The sequence below is a fragment of the Sminthopsis crassicaudata genome, chromosome 3 (genome assembly GCF_048593235.1).
Source record: "Sminthopsis crassicaudata isolate SCR6 chromosome 3, ASM4859323v1, whole genome shotgun sequence".
Taxonomy (NCBI): Eukaryota; Metazoa; Chordata; class Mammalia; order Dasyuromorphia; family Dasyuridae; genus Sminthopsis; species Sminthopsis crassicaudata.
In genome coordinates this window covers 538964626-538984280 of record NC_133619.1, presented here as the reverse complement: position 1 = coordinate 538984280, position 19655 = coordinate 538964626, and the positions used below count along the sequence as shown (strand labels likewise).

At 32.7% G+C, this 19655-nt stretch overlaps 1 protein-coding gene across 5 annotated transcripts in view; it reads left to right on the top strand.

Annotated features, from left to right (window-relative positions):
• CNTN5 (contactin 5) overlaps positions 1–19655 on the top strand; it is a 1627773-nt gene that overhangs the window by 1462507 nt on the left and 145611 nt on the right. For all 5 annotated transcript variants that reach the window (XM_074304449.1, XM_074304446.1, XM_074304445.1 and 2 more), the window contains 2 exons: positions 14263–14390; positions 17992–18167. In XM_074304449.1, coding sequence (XP_074160550.1) covers positions 14263–14390; positions 17992–18167 — 304 coding nt within the window. The remainder of the gene's footprint in view (positions 1–14262; positions 14391–17991; positions 18168–19655) is intronic.

The following is a 19655-nucleotide window of genomic DNA, read 5'->3' as shown; positions in this document are numbered from 1 at the left end:
CTGATTTCAATCTCACCTTTGACAATTAAGATTCATATAGCTTTGGGTAAGTCACTTGCCTTAGTTCCTTCAGATATAAAATAATGGGGTTGGAATTGATGACCTCAGCAGTTTTCTTTTACCTTGGAATCTAGGATTCTATGATGCTATGAAATCCCCCATTACTTCCACTAATCTTTCAAGAATTTAATTATATAAATTCTGTATTTTCCCAAGTAAGGTGAGGAGAAAAGAGCAACTACCCAGGTAATGTGATTATATAGAGAGAAAAAATAAATTCTCCCCCAAAAAGAAAGTTTCATAGTGGAAAGGGTTGTGGAATCAAAATATCTGGTGTACCCAGTTAAACGGTATCTATGTGACATTGACTTAAGTTTCGTTTTCTCAATTTTACTCTGTCTCCTTGTTTAGAAAAGTGAAAGGATTAAACTAGATCATTAAGATAGTCTCTTCCAGTTCTAAATCTACCTGACTGCTCCTTCTCTATATCCTTGGCTCAGCCCTCTAAGCAGAAATGAGTCTCAGGCTTCTGTCAATGGTCCTCTCCTTTCTCCTTTCATACTACTTTACCTGGTGATCTCATTAGCTCCCATGAATTTCATTGCCATCTTTGTGCTCTTGATTTTCAGTTCTACCTTTCCTGCCCCTCTTTCTTCTGACTTCCAGTCTGATCTATCTTAATAGCCTTTCAGACATCCTGAACTTTATGTTCAATAGGCATTTTTAAACTCCATATGTCCAACCCTCCTCCCTATCTCTCACTCCCCATATCCAAACTGTCAATGGAATCTTTGCAATATCTCTCCAATAGGCCTCCTTTCCTCCTCTGACTGTGTATTCTAGTGGATACCCTCATCACTTCTTGCCTAGAGTTTTGCAGTAGCCTGCCCATGGGTCTGCCCAAGTCTCTCTCCATTTCAAACCATTCTCCATTCTGCAACTAAAGTGATTTTCCTACAACAGAGGCCTGGTCTTGTCCCCCTCCCTCCAACCAACCCCTCAATAATCTCCAGTGGCCTCATACTGTCTCCAGGAATAAATATAAAATTCTCTGTTTGGCATCCAAGGCCATCCATACTTAGTACCCTCTTACCTTCCTAGTTTTCTTTCATCTTACTCTCACACTTACACTCTTCACTCCAGTTAAACTGGCCTCCTGGCTGTTCCAGAAAAAGGACACATGCTCTCTCAGCTCTGGGTCTTTTCTCTATCTGTCTCCTGTGTTTGCGACACTATTCTCCCTCTATTCTGACAACTGACCCGCTAGATTTCCTCAAACTCCAATTAAAATTTTATTTGCTATTGGAAGTCTTTACTAATCCCTCTTAATTCCAATGCATTTCCTCTTAGTTCCTATATATCCTTTAGATTGCTTTGTATATATTTGCTTCCTTGTCTCCCTTTTAGATTGTAAACTCCTTGAGGGAAGATACCTCTTTTGGTATTCCTAGTCCTTAGTAATGTGACTGGCACATACTAGGCAATTAATAAACGTTTTTTAGATTGAATTAAATTTTAAACTCTTTTTCTTCAGCAGTAATTGGTGGGGTCTAAAATATCTAGCTAATTTGCTTAAATTTACTCCATCAATATAAAGTCTGTCAGTGAAACAGAAGGATAGTTTATATTCCTTTACTGAAAATGTGTTTACATATTCAAAATGAAATACAACATGATTGAGATAATTATTGGGATAATCAAATCCAAGTAATATTTTTACCAGAAATATTCAGCTAGCCCAGACTAATGCATCTCAATCTTCCCAAACATTTGCATTCGGAGGTACTTTATTAGTACTAACCCTGGCTCAAACCTCTGCTCTTCCTTGAAACTTCTTGTCATTACAGCAACCAACAATGAGCTTTCCTACTCTGAATTCCCACAACACCTGTCAGTCCATAAGCTGGAATTTATCATTTAATTATATAAAGTATTATTTAATTTCTGGTTACTTCATATATATGGAAACCTAAGTATAACCTTAAGAATACAGATGCTTTCTTTTCATTTGTGTACTTCTCAATTATTAGCAGTGTCAGACACACAGAATCACATCATTTTAGAGCAGAATTATGCCACTGGTTTAATCTCATTCAAGTTCAACTTATCTGTATTGATGAAACTGTAGTGATGACATCTTTAATGTTAGGTATGGTTAGTGGAAGAATTGATAAAAATTAATCTCTGAGGCAGGAGAAGGCTCAGATAGAGATGACCTTTGGGTAGGTCCTCCAGTCTGAAATCCAAATTATGTCATACCCCTGGAGACCCACCCTCTGTAGGGTACTCCAGCAGTCTGACCTTGCCCTGCACTGCACCCCAGTGATGTCCCTAAGGTTAAATTTTCTCTATAAAATCTTCTTATGGGCCATCTTATGGCTGTTGCTTTCCTTTGAACACTCTGTCTCATAGTATCTCTCCCCTTCCCCTTCTCCCTTATCCCTTAGATGATATCTCTCCTAACTTCTCCTCCTACAGCTAACTCTTGGGGTGTTAAGCCCCTTTCAGGATTTAGCCTGCCAGCTAAAGGCATGCTCCAATCTTATGGGGTGTTTCCTTTCTCTTAATAATTATTAAAACCCCTTTTTATGTTCTCTGATTTTATTTCATATTTATCATTCCCAGTGTCTGTTATATCCCTTCATTTTGTCTGTAACCTCTTCCCTAAATAAAGCTGCCTTTTGCCAAAGAGAATGGCCATTGTGAATTCTTCATATGACTGAACCCCAACTTTTAGAGCCTGCCATCTGGTCTGGTGTCTATATTACCCACCTCATTTTGGTCCTCGAATCACATCATTTGGAACCAAATTCCACATCATATTTCCCAGGTGCCAGAAACTAGTTGATTTAAGAGTAACAATTTGGTTCAGAACCCTTTCTTACTCTCAATATTATATACCTCACAAGTGATATTTATTTGTCTTTTAGAAGGCAGCTAGGTGACTTAATGGATAGAGTGCTGGGCTTGAAATCTAAACAGACTTGAATTTAAATCTAGCTTCAGATACTTACTAGCTATGTGACCCTGGGCAAGTCACTGAACCTTATTTGCCTCAGTTTCCCCCTTTGTAAAATGAGAGTCAGCAGGACATGGCAAACCATTCCAGTGTTTTTGCCAAGAAAACCCCAAATGGGGTTTAGTCAGACAAAACTGGAACAACTGAATATCAATATAGCAATCCTGTAAAATGAAGAAAACTCACCGATTTTCAAGGAGAAATAAAAATTTCCTATATTTGTTTATTCTTTTGTTTTAGAGTCTACATTGAAAAAGCATTGGGAAGTCTTATGTTCAAAATTTGTCATTAGCATTTAAAACTAAGCTAAATACTTGTGGGAGAAAATGAAAAACAAAAAGACCAGTTTGGTACAAGTCTTAAGTTGATTGAAACCTATGGTAAAAAATTAAGAACAATGAATATTGAAATATATCTTAAGTAGACAAGTTTAATCTGTTGAGGAAGAGAGTTTTCCAAAGTATGGTTCAATAAAGCAGCAAGGCTTCCAACTGTAATTCAGGATTTTCAGAAAATGTTCCCAGTACTTTTTTGTTTAATATTAGTCTTCACCAGTATCTGTATCTTTGATTTATCAAATTCTAAGTATTTTCATTTGCTTCTATATTGTGTATGCCAAAACTGTCTCACTAACCAAATCTTCTATTTCTTGGCCAAAACCAAATCATTTTGATGATTACTGCTTTGTAGTAGAGTTTAAAATCTGGAAGTCCTAGGCCCCCTTCTCACTTTTTTTCATTATTTCTCTTGTGATTTCTGACCCTTTTTTTCTTCATATGAATTTCGTAATTATTATTTTTCTGCTTCAGAAATAATTCTTTGGTAGTGTTATTAGTATGACATTGAATAAGTAAATTAACTTGTGTTATCATGATTATTATGTTGGTTTACCCAGTCATAAGCAAAAACTATTTCTAAATAAAAATTTGATTTTTAAAAATTCAAGATTGGCCTGTCTCTGTGAATGTAATACGATTTTATATATTCAGTAAGCTTTAGGTGAGTTACATAATGAATCTATTTTTAAATCTTTGTTTCTGAAAAATTCCAATCTCTTAACTCTGTAGTGAAGTTCTTCTATATTATGAGACATAGAGATGATTCAAGGTTCTCAAATATTGATTAGGCAAGAAATCACAAATTCTGGCAAGCTCTATCTGTTGGTAAAGGCTTTGAATAAGGGAATAGAAATGGACAATAATCCATGGACTAACTAAACTAGGATTAGAGCAGCTTTGTATATGAGTATGTGTATGTGTCTGTACATGCACATGCATGCATGTATACATGTATTTATATGTCTGTATATATTTATATGTACAAAATACATATATAGAAACATACAAATATATGCATATACATATGTAAACATATATAAATAAATACATATTAACATCCACATACCCATAAACACACATATACCACCAGGCCATATATTTCTGTAGACAATTTACAAAGGTATAGAATGGCTTGGGGGGAGAAGGGGAGTATCACAGAATCACAGAGTTTAAATGGACTTCCAAAGATCAACCCAGAGTTAAAAAGGAATCTTATCTACAATACACCCATAAGAAGAAATCTTTTAACCTTTGTTAGATCATGTAACAAGTGAATTTAGGCTTGCCATAAAGGGGAAAAAAGTTTCCTAATAATTAGAGGTATTCAAAAAATCAAATGGGCAGCCTGCTAATCTTGAACAAACTGAATTCCAAAGAAGTAATATGTATTCCTAAAAGTTACTTAGAAATTATCATGGGCAGAATCTGAACACAGGCCTTCTGACTTGAAATAAAGATTATTTTCTACTATACTGTAGTGCTCTTAGGTTTGCTTTTTTAGGATCAAGTAAAATAAACCTGATTCCATCCCCATGAGATAGCCATTCTAATACCCAAAGATAGTTCTCTTGTCCTACAGGCCAAACAATCAAAATTCCTTCATATGATTGTTATAAGGTATGGACAAGCCCTTAATCATCCTAGTTGCATTTTCTGTATAGTTTCTAAATAATTCTTTTTTCCCCTAAACTGTACCTTATTATAATATTCCTTAAATTATAAAATTCCTTAAATTCCTTAAATAAAATTCCTTTAATAATAGAAGGACTGATACCTCTTTATTAATAGAAGCTAGGCAGTTGGCAAGATGAATAGAAAGCTGGGCCTAGAGGTGAGAACATCTAAGTCTGAAACCAGCTTCAAATGCTTACTATGTTACCTTGGACAAGACACTTAAACCTCTGTCTCCCTCAGTTTCTTCAATTACAAAATAGAAATTATGATAACACATATCTTCAAGGATGGTTGTGATAGAAATTAGACAATATTTGTTATTTTTAAAAAAACACCTTAGTACAGTCTCTGGCACAGAATTGGCACTTAATAAATGCTTGTTTCCTTCATTTCTCCCTATGCCCATCTTAATTTAATTTAATTTTTTTTAGATTTTTTTTCATTCACATGACTCTATAAACTCATATTGTCATAGTTTAGTATAATTTATTAATATTTTTAATAATGTCTTCCCTGTATCTTACAAAATTACTTTTTTAAACCCAAGTATACAACTTAAGCTATATCCCTATTAAATTTCATCTTATTGAACTCAATCCAAAGTTCTTACCTACCATGATCTTTGTGAATCCTGATTCAGGCATTAGCTCTCCCTCCTAACTTTGTATTTTCTGTAAATTTGATAAGTATGCTTTTTATATCTTTATTTAAGTAAATTTTAAATCTATAAAGGACCAGAAGACCAAGCACAAGATCCCTAGAGAGCTCTAGTGAGATATCTGTATAAGCTGATATCAACTAGCATTCTTTGAATCAGGCCATTCAAGGAATACCTACATGGATAAAATCATGGCTCCTTAAATAATTGAAATCTAAGATATAAAGGATAATTATAATCGTTAGAAGTTCTTAAAGAATGGCAAAAGAACATCTAATACCTAGTGGAGTGTCTTAGGGATCTTTTACCTTATGTTGTTCTTCTAACATTTTTATCATTGACTTTGATAACGAAATAGATTACAATTGTCATCCAATGTGCAAATTACACAAACTGATAATGTCTTTACACTGGTATATCTTTAGATGTTTAAAGAGCTGTCATATAAAAACAGAAGTAGATATTTTGTATTATTTGTGAGAAATAAACAAGATAAATAGATTTTCCTAGGGAAACTACTGAAGATGAAGTTTCTAATTAATTTAGAGCTTTATAAGCTCTTTAAAAACTGTTAAAGGTCTCCTTTAAACAGTCAAGAACTCTCTCACTAGGGATATTTAAGCATAGACTAGATGACTATAGGCACCTGAAGCACTACACTGGAAATAAAGATATGGATTTGAATTTCAGTATTACTATTACCTGCATGATATTTGGCAAATCATTTGACTTATCTAGGCCTCAGTTTCCCTATTAGTAGACCTAGGAAGGTAATTGGATAAGTGATCTTCTACAGATTGACTTCAGGATATTAGCAGCTTCATAAATTACTTTATGCTGGCTCACAAAAAGACAAAAACATATTTAAAAGAAGCATACAAAGTTATCTTGAGACCACTGAACTAGAAGTTCTGATATATTTTCCAGTAGTATAATTTCATGACCTTTTAGGTATATTAGAATCATCAGATTGTAGAAATTATATCAAATTCTCATTTTAAGGATGAAAAAACTGGGATCCAGAAAAATCAGGCAAAAAGCATCCAACGTGTGCCAACTAGAGAAGGAGCATGGTAAAGTTGGTCAGTAACTATTTAGATGTCTACTGTGCGCCAGCTAGTATGCTATGAAGTGGAGACTGTGTGATTAAGAACTTTCAATGGAGAATTTTTTTATCTGTCCAATGGTGGACCGTGTTTGCTGACTGAAAGCTTAGCACCCATTTTAAAATTTTGAAAAATTTTAAGAAGGACCTAAAAATGTGTATATCATTCAAATTATTATCAATCTTATTAAAATCTTGATAGAAAAGGATAATTTTAGTTATTTAATATGCTATTGAATTAGAAAATTGGGGGTCAGAAAATCTAAGTTTGAGCTGTAAATATGCCTACTGGGCCAGAAATTCAAACCAGATCTTAGTTCAGACTCTCATCCTCTTTCTTGGTAATCTAGTAAAAAGAGACCTGGAGTCAGACCACCTCTGTGTGACTATATCACTAAACGTCTATATATTTCCATTTCCTCATTTATAAAATGAGAATATGATATTATTACATATCATACCTATTTCAGAGTATGGCCAACAGAATATAAGCACAGGTATAATGACCTCAAGTTCACAACACTATATACTCTGTCATGTTATGGATAAAATAGTAGTCTTGGAGACAGGAAGATTCAAATCAAGCCTCAGACCTTTACCATGTAATCCAGGGCAAAGCCTTCCATCTCTCTAGATCTCATTTCCTGAGAAATCCTTGAGAATAGGAACTGCTTTTGTCTTTAGATCCCCAGTAATTATCATAATGCCTGATAGTAAGAGCTTAATAAATTGTTATTAACTGACTGACAATGAGGAGGATGGACCTCTAAGATTGTTTCTAGCTCAAAATCTAAGATTCTCAAATCATAAGTCTACATCTATTTATATTATCTATCAAAATATAAATCTTTATATAATATCCTACTGAAATGTAATTATCCAGGCCACATGACATTTCCTTGGTCTGCCAGTTTTGTAACCTGCTTCAAAAATAAATGATATTAGCATAGCAAAACCTACTCTTCAAGAGATCATAGAGGTTCTCAGTAACCTCTTCTCAAGTATTCACAGATGATTCTTTAATAATATATCCTAAGCCTTGGCCCCAAAATCCAAATCCCAGTTTAAGATACCATCTTTTTCCTGGTTTTTCATTTTTCAAATGAGTCTACTCTTCCATTGGCAGAGATGATGAACCACCACTTTGTGCCCCTGAAGCTACTGGTCATTTGCCTCAAGCTATAAATTCCCTAACAATACTTAGTTTCTACTAGTGACACAATTTGTCTTGACACTAATTTGAAGAAGTTGTAGTAGTTGGCAAAGTTAAAAAAGTATTTGTAAGCTCCCTGATATATTCTCAGGAAGACAGCATGTCTCCAGATGCTGTGTAGAAGTGGATATAGAAACTTAACAAAGAATCATCAACCAGTGTCACATTGCTTCTTCCCCTGAATAGCCATGGATACAGTTATAATGATGGTTACAATGGATGCCCCATACATAATGACAGTTAATTTGGATATTACTGAGATAATTCATGTGTGAAAATTGGGCTTTTGTTATTGTTGTTGCTGCCAAAAGTAATTGTTTTTTTGCTATGAAAACACTTTTTAATAAAGCAAATCATATCCATTATCTAATTCAATAACACATTAAATAACTAGAATTATCCTTTTCTATCAAGACTTTAATAAGGTTGATAATAATTTGAATGATATTCACCTTTTTATGTCCCTCTTAAAATTTTTCAAATTTCTGAAATGGGTGCTAGATTTTCAATTAGGAGACATTACCATTTGACAGATAAAAAAAATTCCCTGTTGAAAGTTCTTAATCACACAAGTAGGTTGGTAGCCTAAAGTATAGAGGTGTTCATAAATCATCTTTAAAAGGAAAACATGGGGCAGCTAGGTGGCACAGTGGACAGAGCACCAACCCTGATGTTAGGAGGATCTGAGTTCAAATTTGATCTCAGACACTTAATACTTCCTACCTGTGTGATCCTAGGCAACTTACCCCCAATAGCCTCAGGAAAAAAAAAAAAAAGGCAAAAATAATGTGTGCTGCTTGTCAGTAAAAAAAAAAAGAACTTGTCTTAAAACCAAGATATGAAATACTGCCAGTTTCTAAATCTCAATTATATCTCCAAAGTCATTGAACTTTTAAACTAGCCTTCTAAAAGTGGTCACTTTTTATCTGCATATTAATTAACCCAGAAATTTCTACTATCTTAAGAAATTCTTGTAATGCCATTAATGTCCCATAACCTGGGAACTCTTATCATAGAGTCTATAAGCTGGGGTCCCTATATTTAAAATACATATATGCAAAAATGTATCTATCTACTTATCTATCTATAATGATTTCAACATTAATATATAATTATATTTCAACAGGTCATTGATTTATTCTGTAATTTATTTTTATGTATTTAAAATATTGTTATACATTTAAATTAGTTTATAATCTATAAACATTATCTTATATATTTAAAAATGTAAATTTTTTAATTAGCTATTTTGTAACCTATATGTTTTATCTTCAATAACTAAAAACTTTATGAGAAAGGATCCATAAGCTTGTACAAATTGCCAAAGGAATCCATGACACAAAAATGGTTAAGAGCCTATGTACAAAAGCAATTATTTTGTTAAGTACATAATATGTACTCAAATATATCTGTTTTTATAGTGTGTAACATAGAACATGCTATAATGATACAGAAATACTCAAATCTCTGAAGCAACCTAACCTAATCCATACCTGAAAACGTAACACCTTCTGTAGCATTGAAGACAAACTCAAATAGAAACAAATCTCTGCAGCTGCATATTGACTTAAAAAACTACAGGTTAACATTATCTATGTTGTATTATATTTTTTGCTTCATTAAAAATTTCTCAATTATATTTAATCTTGTTCAAGACTCAAAAGTTTTGTGGACTACTGTGACATATTTCTGCTCTACAACATTCTCAATAAGTGGTCATCTAGCCTCTGCTGAAAAAGCTCCAAAGATAAGGAGTCCCACTACCTCCAGTGAAAGCATTTATAAGTTTAATTTTTTGCTTTCTATATCCTTCACTCATTGTTCTTAGTTCAATATTCTGTGACCAAGTGAACAAATCTAAAACTTTTCTACTTGGAAGCCCTTTAAATTGTTGATGGCAGCTTTCATCACCTTCCTAAATCTTCTCTCCTTCTGGATAAACATTCCCAATTTATGAGCTGATGTTTCTATGGCAAATTCTTTAGCATGTTAATTACCATTCTTTGGACACTTTCTGGTTTGTTGGTGTCCTTCCAAAAAAGCACTGAGAACCGAATACAAAAAAGCAGTTATTGAAGGAGTGAGAATAGTTCTCTAGTGTTCTTCAGAGAAAAATTATAAACACTTCTATTTTGACGCCATTTGCTCTAAACTGTCAGGATGGATTATCATCCAGACAAATTATAATGCACCAAGATGAAACTTCTGTACTCAGAAGTTTGAGTTGGTTATTCAGAAGTTTCAGCTGGCTAGAAAGTATGTTATATTTCTAATACATACAAATGTGAGATGTCCACTATGGCAGATTTTTTTTTTATTAAAGTTTTTATTTTTCAAAACCTATGCATGGGATATTTTTTCAACATTGACCCTTGCAAAACCTTGTGTTCCAGTTTTCCCCCCTTTTCCCCACTCCCTCCACTAGATGACAAGTAATCCAATATATGTTAAATATGATAAAAATATACATTAAATCTAATATATGCCTACATATTTATACAATCATCTTGCCGTACAAGAAAAATCAGATCAAAAAAGGAAAAAATGAGAAAGAAAACAAAATGCAAGCAAACAACAAAAAAGAGTGAAAATGCTATGTTGTGATCCATACTCAATTCCCACAAACCTCTCTCTGGGTATAGATGGCTCTCTTCATTAAAGATCATTGGAACTGCCCTGAATCATCTCATTGTTGAAGAGCCACATTCAATAAAATTGATTATCATATAATCTTGTTGCCATGTAAAATGTTTTCTTGTGTCTGCTCATTTCACTTAGCATCAGTTCATGTAAGTCTCCCCAGGCCTCTCTGAAATCATCCTGCTAATCATTTCTTACAGAACAATAATATTACATAACATTCATATACCATAATTTATTCAACCATTCTCCCACTGAAGGGCATCCACTCAGGTTCCAGTTTCTTATGGCAGAATTATTACTAGTCCTTTTTACATGTGTGTACATGTGATCTCGTATGGCTAAAAATCAGAATATTTAGTAAATATCTTTTTACAAAATAATTAACTCCTAAAATTGTCATTAGTAATTGGGTAATTGAAAAGAAAGATGTGGGGGGAGGAGGGGGAAAGAGAGACAGACAGAAACAGAGAGAAAGAGAAGAGTGTAAAATCCTCCAAAACTTGTAAAGAAATAAGAGGGGGAGAGAGATTTGAGAGGGAAGAAATAGGGGAAAATAGTAATGTATATACAGATTACACAGAAGAACAAAAAGAAAACCTGCAAAGAGCCAAAGAAAAGATGTACAGTTCTGAATATGTCTTCTATTGTTATATATGCTTTCTTGAAATGGAAATTTATTGTTAAATATTTTGGATCCTCTCATGTTTTGCTATGCACATGACAGTTTTTTTATTTTGTATTTGTTTTGATAAACAAATACATTAAAAATAGTTAAATATTATAAGAAAAAAATAATTAACTTAAAAATATCAGAGGATACAAACACAAACATACTAAATGATCAAAATAAAAGTAAAACATAAGATTAGGAAACTAAAGTTTTAGAAATATAAAATTAATAACAATAGAATATTTTATGACATTACATAATTTATTATTTTACAAATGAATTATCTTTGATCAAATTGTCAAGAAAATGATCATCTGAAAATTTTAGAAATGACTTTTGATGAAAATTTTCATGAAGTTTCTATAACTTGATTTGCATTGGCAGTCCTCTGGATGATGAATTGACAAGTAATAAAAAATAATTGAATTGATATTTCAACAGATTTTTCAAATTATAAGTACAATTAATAAATATCAACCTTGTTACATCCCTATGGACTATGCTAACCTGGTAGCTCCCCTTAGAGCTACTCTTAATGCCCGTCCATCGACGGCACGGCTAGGTCACACTTACCCGTCTTTGGGTACCAACCCAGATCCCATAGAGACAGACCACCATTAGGTAGGGGTGAAACAAAAGAGAACTTTATTCTGAGATAGCACATATTTATACCCCACTGATGATATGGGGGAAGGGGAATGTCCTCTAGGAACCTGGCATAATGGGATTGGCCCAAGAAGAAGGAGGGAGGCATGCTAGGCTTTGAGAGCACTAAGAAGGGAGGCGTGGTACCTGGAATCAGACACCGCCTCATGGGGCTGTGCCCCACCTCCACCTAGGACTCGCCTGTGCCTCAGAACCTCTCATCCCTCAAGTCCTCCCACATGCCTTGAACTGCATTCCTTGCTTCTAGAGGCTTTTTAACCCTTATAAACCTTATAAATTTTCAGTTTAAAAAATGAACTTCTTTATTTCAGCATGGGATTTTTATAAAACTTTCCTATCATTTTTCATTAGATATTTTTTTATAATCAAGGATTTTCACTTTATTTTTGTTTTAAATCAAAACACAGAAAAAACTTAATTAATTTTGAATTTTGTTTGTGTAGTGTTGAACCAAATATTGCATACTGTTGTTCAAATAAAATGTTCAATATCCAAATTAAGTTTTTATATGATGATTTACATTATGCTCAGTATCTTCCAAGTTGTAAGTTTTTATTGAAATACAATTTGTATTCAATACAATCTGAGAAAGAAAGAAAGAAAGAAAGAAAGAAAGAAAGAAAGAAAGAAAGAAAGAAAGAAAGAAAGAAAGAAAGAAAGAAAGAAAGAAAGAAAGAAAGAAAGAAAGAAAGAAACTTAACAGGAAATTATACAAGATATTATAGGTATTATTGGATTATTTTTTCATAACCATTTTATATTAGTTTTCTAATTTAAATTAGAATTTTTTATTTTTATTATATTAGAATTTTAATAATTAGATGTAGGATAGAATTTTCTTATTATAATTATACTGTATAAATTTTAATTTGGAGCTTTTAGAAGTAGAAATTATAATTATAGTTATTATAAGCATTTAATGAATAAATATAAAGGAACATTATGAGTACTATATAAAATTATCCTGAGGATTCACAACACAATTTTTTGTTATTGAAAGGGATTCATAGGATAAAAATTGTTGGGGACCACTAGTTTATTGTAAAGAACTAAATGCCTAACAATTAAATATCTACTATAGTCCTATTGATAGTATGGGACCTTCAGGTAAATCTTTAATGTCAAAGAGGAGGAAATAGTTGCTGCCAAAGACAGCTTGGCACAGTGTAATCACTCTAAGGAGCACTAGATTTGGAATTGGGCAGAGTTTGATTTAAGTCCTGTGCCTAACAATTCCTTTGATAAGTGTACCTATGGCAGTCCCTCTGAAACTAATTTTTACATTTTTAAAATTGAAAAATAATAGTATCTGTCTCATATATCTACTCAAGTTCTTTTGCAGTTCTAATGAGGTATTCCAAATATTCCAAATGCTTAACCAACTTTAAAGTCTTACAGAAATGCCATTTAATTATTATCTATTTATTATCATGTATAATTAATACTATATTATTATTATTATTATTATTATTATTATTATTATTATTATTATAACTCCTAGCCAAACACAGGAGTTAAGACTTCATAGATAATCTACTTTCACTCAATCATACCTCTAGGGCCAATCAGCAGCCATACCTTCCAAAAGACCAATAAAGATGAACCCATTTTTAAACTTTTGAAATATTTAATAATACATTAATTTTTCACCTTAATCCAGGACTTAAGGTCATCTGTTAGCAAACATTGTGAGAAAGCCCAAATTCAAACTCTGAAGATAAAGTTCTTAAGGGAAAAAATTGCCAAGTGAGCAATGAAATTTGCAGATCTCATTTTCATCCCTTTGCTGCACAGTTTGCACTGTAGAACAACTGCCATAAATCATCTTAGGGCTGTATACAATTAATTTTATGTTCTCTACCTGTTCTCCTCTGCTTTTTACCTTAGTATCTTTTTATATTTGATTACTAAGGTCACTCTCAGTTTGAGGGAAAATAGCTGTGTTTAATATTAAAATATCACTGGACAATATTATAGAAGGGAGTTTTAATAACCAAATGCAGGGTCACCTTTTCCCCCTCAAGTTTTCAAATTAGCTGTCAATAAATGTCAAAAGAAAAAATAGCCCATTGCTCCATAACTTCTTGGAATAGGAGAAAATATAACCTGGGATGGTTACAGAAATTCTTTGAAAGGTAAAATGTTTTTCCCAACAAAGATTCTTTTTGTCTTATTTATTATCAATCTACAAGTGATTTCAGATGTTATCCAAGTTACTTACAATATAGTCAATTTGCAGTAATAAGGGAAAACAATTCTTTTCTGATCATTTTCAGAATAGCTATTATTCCAGACGGGAGCCTCCGGATCCTAAATGCTTCCAAACCAGATGAAGGAAAATACATTTGCAAAGGGGAGAATGTCTTTGGTTCAGCTGAAATCCTAGCTTCTGTATTTGTAAAAGGTAAGAAAACCCAGCAGTTCTATTGACAAATTCTACAAATTTCACATGCTTCCTTCTCTATCAGAAATCATTTTGCCTATAAACAAAGGAATATTAATATTATTCATATGTGCACCCATAAACTATTAGGAACATATGAACAAATATAAACATTACCTTTCTATTATTGAGGGATCTCAATAGCACATGGGTTCAAATCTCACTTCTTATGCTTACTACATGTGTAAGCTCCCAATGCCTCAATTTTTTCATCTACCTTGAAGTTGAAGGTGTAAGAGTTCCCTTCCAGTTCTAACTCTATGAATTTGTGATTCTCAAAGAGGGGGTGGGACGGGATGGGACAGAGAACATAGGGAGTTTGCTATAGGAATATTGATTTCATTTTGACTAAAAAGTACAGAATCAAGAGGCAACTTTTGGAAATTTTTCATGTTAGCCGAACATAATTATCTGGTTCTCATATCAACATTAAATCCACCACGTTATCATGATAACCATTTGAATTTGAGCTAAGAACAATTTATGGTAATTAGTAATTATAACTTTTCTATTAGTTTCAAATGATTAAAAGCAATTGGTTGTTACTTGATATTCTCACCTGTAAAATGATGATAATACACTAATAATTGAGAAAGTGGAAATGTTTGACAAAGCTGTTGAAATCATAAGAGGACCTACATTCAAATCTTGACTCTGGTACTTAAAAGTTAGGTATTCTTGAGCAAATCATTTAACCTCTCTAAAATTCAGTTTTCTCTTCTGTTAAAGAAGAGAGATAGAAGCCATACTAAATTGTCTCTAAGGTTCTTTCCCAGATCTTTAATTATGATCCTATGATTTCATAATCTATCAAAAGCACTTTATACATTTTCTAAAGAGTCATATTTCAGAAATATGACCTGTCTTTCTTCTTTCTTTCTTCCTTCTTCCTTCTTCCTCCTCCTCCTCCTCCTTCTTCTTCTTCTTTTCTTCTTTTCCTCCTTCTTCTTTTCTTCTTCATCTTCATCTTTATCATCATCATCAGATAGTCCTGGCATTTGATAAGTGCTTAATCAATGCTTAGTGGCAATCGAAAGTCATTTTTTAAGGCTTACAATGTGCTATACATCGTATCAGACTTTCCCTACAGCTTCTTTGGAATGAGTTAAAAGGAAAGTCTGTGTATGTGTATTTCATATATATATATATATATATATATATATATATATATATATATATATATATATATATATATATATGCTAATATTATTAATATGTCATAGTTTAAAAGAAACAGAAGCAAATACTTAAAGCAGGGAACATCAATTAGCAACATCTATCACAACAAAACTGGCAACATGATGTAACACTTTAATGCACACATTTCAGTAGATCAATAGGAGATAATTTAGCCAGGGTATATTCTGGTTTTTTACCTTATAAACCTTTATGCCATAAAATTTGGTTAATTAGAGCCCTGTCTTTTTTGTGGGATTCTAGATTATATCTAAGGTCCTTTCCTGATTTTCATTTAAGATCTTATGATCTTATCATCAATCAAAATCACTTTATGCACTCTTAGGATCATTATAAATGTGACTATCATCATAAACATCATTATCATTATTGGTCAATCCTGGCATATAGGTGCTTAATGAAAGCTTATTGACTGTCAGTCAATGAAGGATCATTTATTAAGCATTTATTACTATGGGCCAACCACTGTGCCAGACTTTTCCTGTAGCATTTTTTAAGAGGCAATGACTCAGCCTTTAGGAGAGGTACAAAGGAGAGGAAAGCAAATTAGAACTCTGGTGTTATTCCAACAAAAAGAAATTTTAGGTCTTTGCCCCAGATTCAAAGCACTTTTCTATACCTTTCCATCTACAGGTCTCTATTATCATCATTTATATGATTCATAATAGTTAACCTGAAACAGTGTAAGATCTCAAATAATCAAAGACAAATTAAATTATATTAAGTACAACCTACCCACTATATTAATAGGGGGATATGGTTGTTCAGTCATTTTCAGTCATGTTTAACTATGACTCCATTTGGGGTTTTCTTGGCAAAAATACTAGAGTAGCTGACCATTTCCTCCTCAAGCTCATTTTGCAGAGGAGGCAAAACAGAGTTAAGTGACTTGCATATGGTCACACAGTTTGTAAGTATCTGAGGCAAATTTCTATTAAGGAATATGAGCCATACTGATTCAGGCCTAGGTGCTTTCTTCACTATATCACCTAGCTGCCCTGAAGCAGTAACAAGATCAATATTCTTTTAGAATACCTTCAATAGCAGATTTCAAAAAAGGTTTTCTTAATCCCTAGTGAACCAGAATTTTGTTTAGCCACAACACTGTGTCCTGATTAAATAAAATTTATGTGTTATATCTTCTCTAAAAATATTAAATTTGGGGGCAATTGAGGTTAAATGACTTGCCCAGGCTCACACAGCTAGGAAATGTTTAGTGTCTGAGGCTAGATTTGAACTCTGGTCCTCCTGACTCTAGAGCTAGTGCTCTATCCCCTGCACCTCCTAATTGCCACAAGATATTTGTTTCTTGATTGTTACTATGCAGGGTATTTAATTCCTTAAGATTTCATATTTAAAATAAATTCTATCCTATGGTTGTTTTTTACTCATAATGGTTCTTTAGAAGTAATTCAAGTATTAGAGAATTTAATGATGCTTTGACATAAGGAACATCCCAAAGGGAACTCTGTGAATATACATGGGTATGATACTATTATATTGCAATCCAATAAGAAAGCTTAGTTTGACTGAAGTTAAGTAATTTGCTAAGGTCACACAGATACAGTATTTGAGAGTAGGTTCTCCAATTCCAAAGCCAGCATAAATCTCCCAAGATGGTGATATCTTACAAGACCAACAAATATAGGATTCTCTCTGCTTTGTAACTCCACATATTATTACATACTATAAAATCAAGACAGAAGAATCTAGGGAGAATGAAAAAAGATAACATCATGATACCAAAGTATGGATTTCATACTCCATTTCTCTTTGTCCACAAAGGCATAATACTATTTTGAACTGCTAAAAGAAAAGAGCATATTGGAAATTCTATATTGTCTTTCCAATTTAATCTACTTTGTGGTACTATATTTCAAAAGGAAATAATATAGCATTCTCTATGCCAAAATGCCAAGACACCAAAGAATAAAATTTATTTCCATGATTTGCAACTGGATATTTTTAACTTGGGCTTAAAATAATGTTTTTTTTTCTTCTGCTGACAATCCAGTTTAATCATCATTTTCACTAAATTGAACAGTAATTCAGGCATCATGTAGCCATTTAACTCACTTCTATCTGCTTCTGGAATAAGTGGAATTTCCTAATTAAGTGAATGCCGCCCAAGTGAACTACACAGTGGGATTCCCATTGTATAGTGAATGTATCTAAAACAAAACTGTATTTGGGAAGCAAATAATTTATCTCATCAGTGTGCTGTTTATTTGAATTAACAATTTAAAAGTATACTATTTATGTGCTATCAACAATTGTAATATTTATATTTTGTTGTAGGTTTTTAAATTAATCTAAATACTGGAAAAGCTTCATGAAGCATTTCTTCCCTCATGTTTTGTTATAGAACCTACAAGGATAGAACTTACTCCCAAGAAGACTGAGTTAACAGTGGGAGAAAGCATTGTCCTCAACTGCAAAGCAATTCATGATGCCAGTTTGGATGTCTCTTTCTATTGGACTTTGAAGGGACAGCCTATCGATTTTGAGAAGGAACGCGGACATTTTGAAAGCATCAGGGCCGTAAGTGAAACATATTTTTATTTTTGTATGTATCACAGATTTCAGTGGACAGCTTTTCCCAACTATGAAATTCAGATAAAAATAGAAAATAATTGACTCAAAATAACAGCTTTACTCAGTACTTTAGAATTATAGCAAACATTCAAAATAATGATAATTACTTAGGGACCCTAATGCAAAATAAATGATTCTTCCTTCTCCAATGGGTATATAAAACTTTCATTGGAAATTATTCAACATATTAGCAGCTATCTTATATAATATATTATATAATATTAACGATTAATTATTAAATAATTATCTTAGAACATATACTAAAATACTAATGGGAAAATATATACACGAAATAGCCTTTACATTCCTTCCTAGAAATTATATTTTTTCTTAAAATTGGAGAATTGTTTTAATGAAGTTTTATCAATAATATTGTGATCTTAATATCTTATACAAACATTTGTAATCATTAAACTTTTTTTTCATCTTGTCTATTATTATTCTATATCACAAGCAACAAAATGGTTCAAGATGTTCCCTGCTCCAAGTTTTCTGTAACTATTTGGGATGGTCCTCTAAATTGAACTTTAATCATATACCTAAAATACTCAGGACACTTCAGAGACATAGGGTTAGCAGTAGAATTTAGCAGAGCAGTTTATTACTTCTCTAATTTTCTTTTAGTATTTATAGATACCATCATAGTTTTCAAATGCCAATATAACATATCTTTAGTTTGCTTTGGATTTTTAAAGAAATTTGATTATCTGTTCAGTAGCATAAACTTCACCCTATATGATTCAACAGAAGGAAGCAACACCTCAACATATTAATTCCACTGTGGTTCAACTTTTGGTCATGGAGTAACATATGAACAGAAAACTACCATTCAAGAGACCCAGTCAACTTTCAAAATTAAAGGGGTAGGGGCAGCTAGGTGGCGCAGTAGATAGAGCACCAGCCTTGAATTCAGGAGGACCCGAGTTCAAATTTGGTCTCAGACACTTAACACTTCTTAGCTGTGTGACCCTGGACAAGTCACTTATCCCCAGCCTCAGAAAAAGAAAAAAAAAAATTAAAGGGTTTTAGTGCATAATAAATAGGACATTAATATTTGTGCTCTGTTAAATTGTACTCATGCTATTTGTTCTCTTCCTTTTCGATGAGCTATTATTAACTCCATAGACCAATGAATTCAATATTATGCCATGAATCTCATGAAACTGAACCAGCGAAATTTGTCAGTATTGGACTGAAATTTTAAGTGTTATTCTATCTGATTATAAAAAATACTTTATATTAGGTGGCATGGGGATATAAAAGGGAAACCCTACAGTTATGTGCACTCGCTCCTTGTTAACAGATATTCCACAAAATTTTAAATACTAATTTTTAAATACCAATAAACTTTATGTTGCAATTATTCCAGTGCTGATTTTGCCCCTGCGATAGTCATGCAAGCCTAGCTTAATAGCCTTCATTTGTGTCAATAAA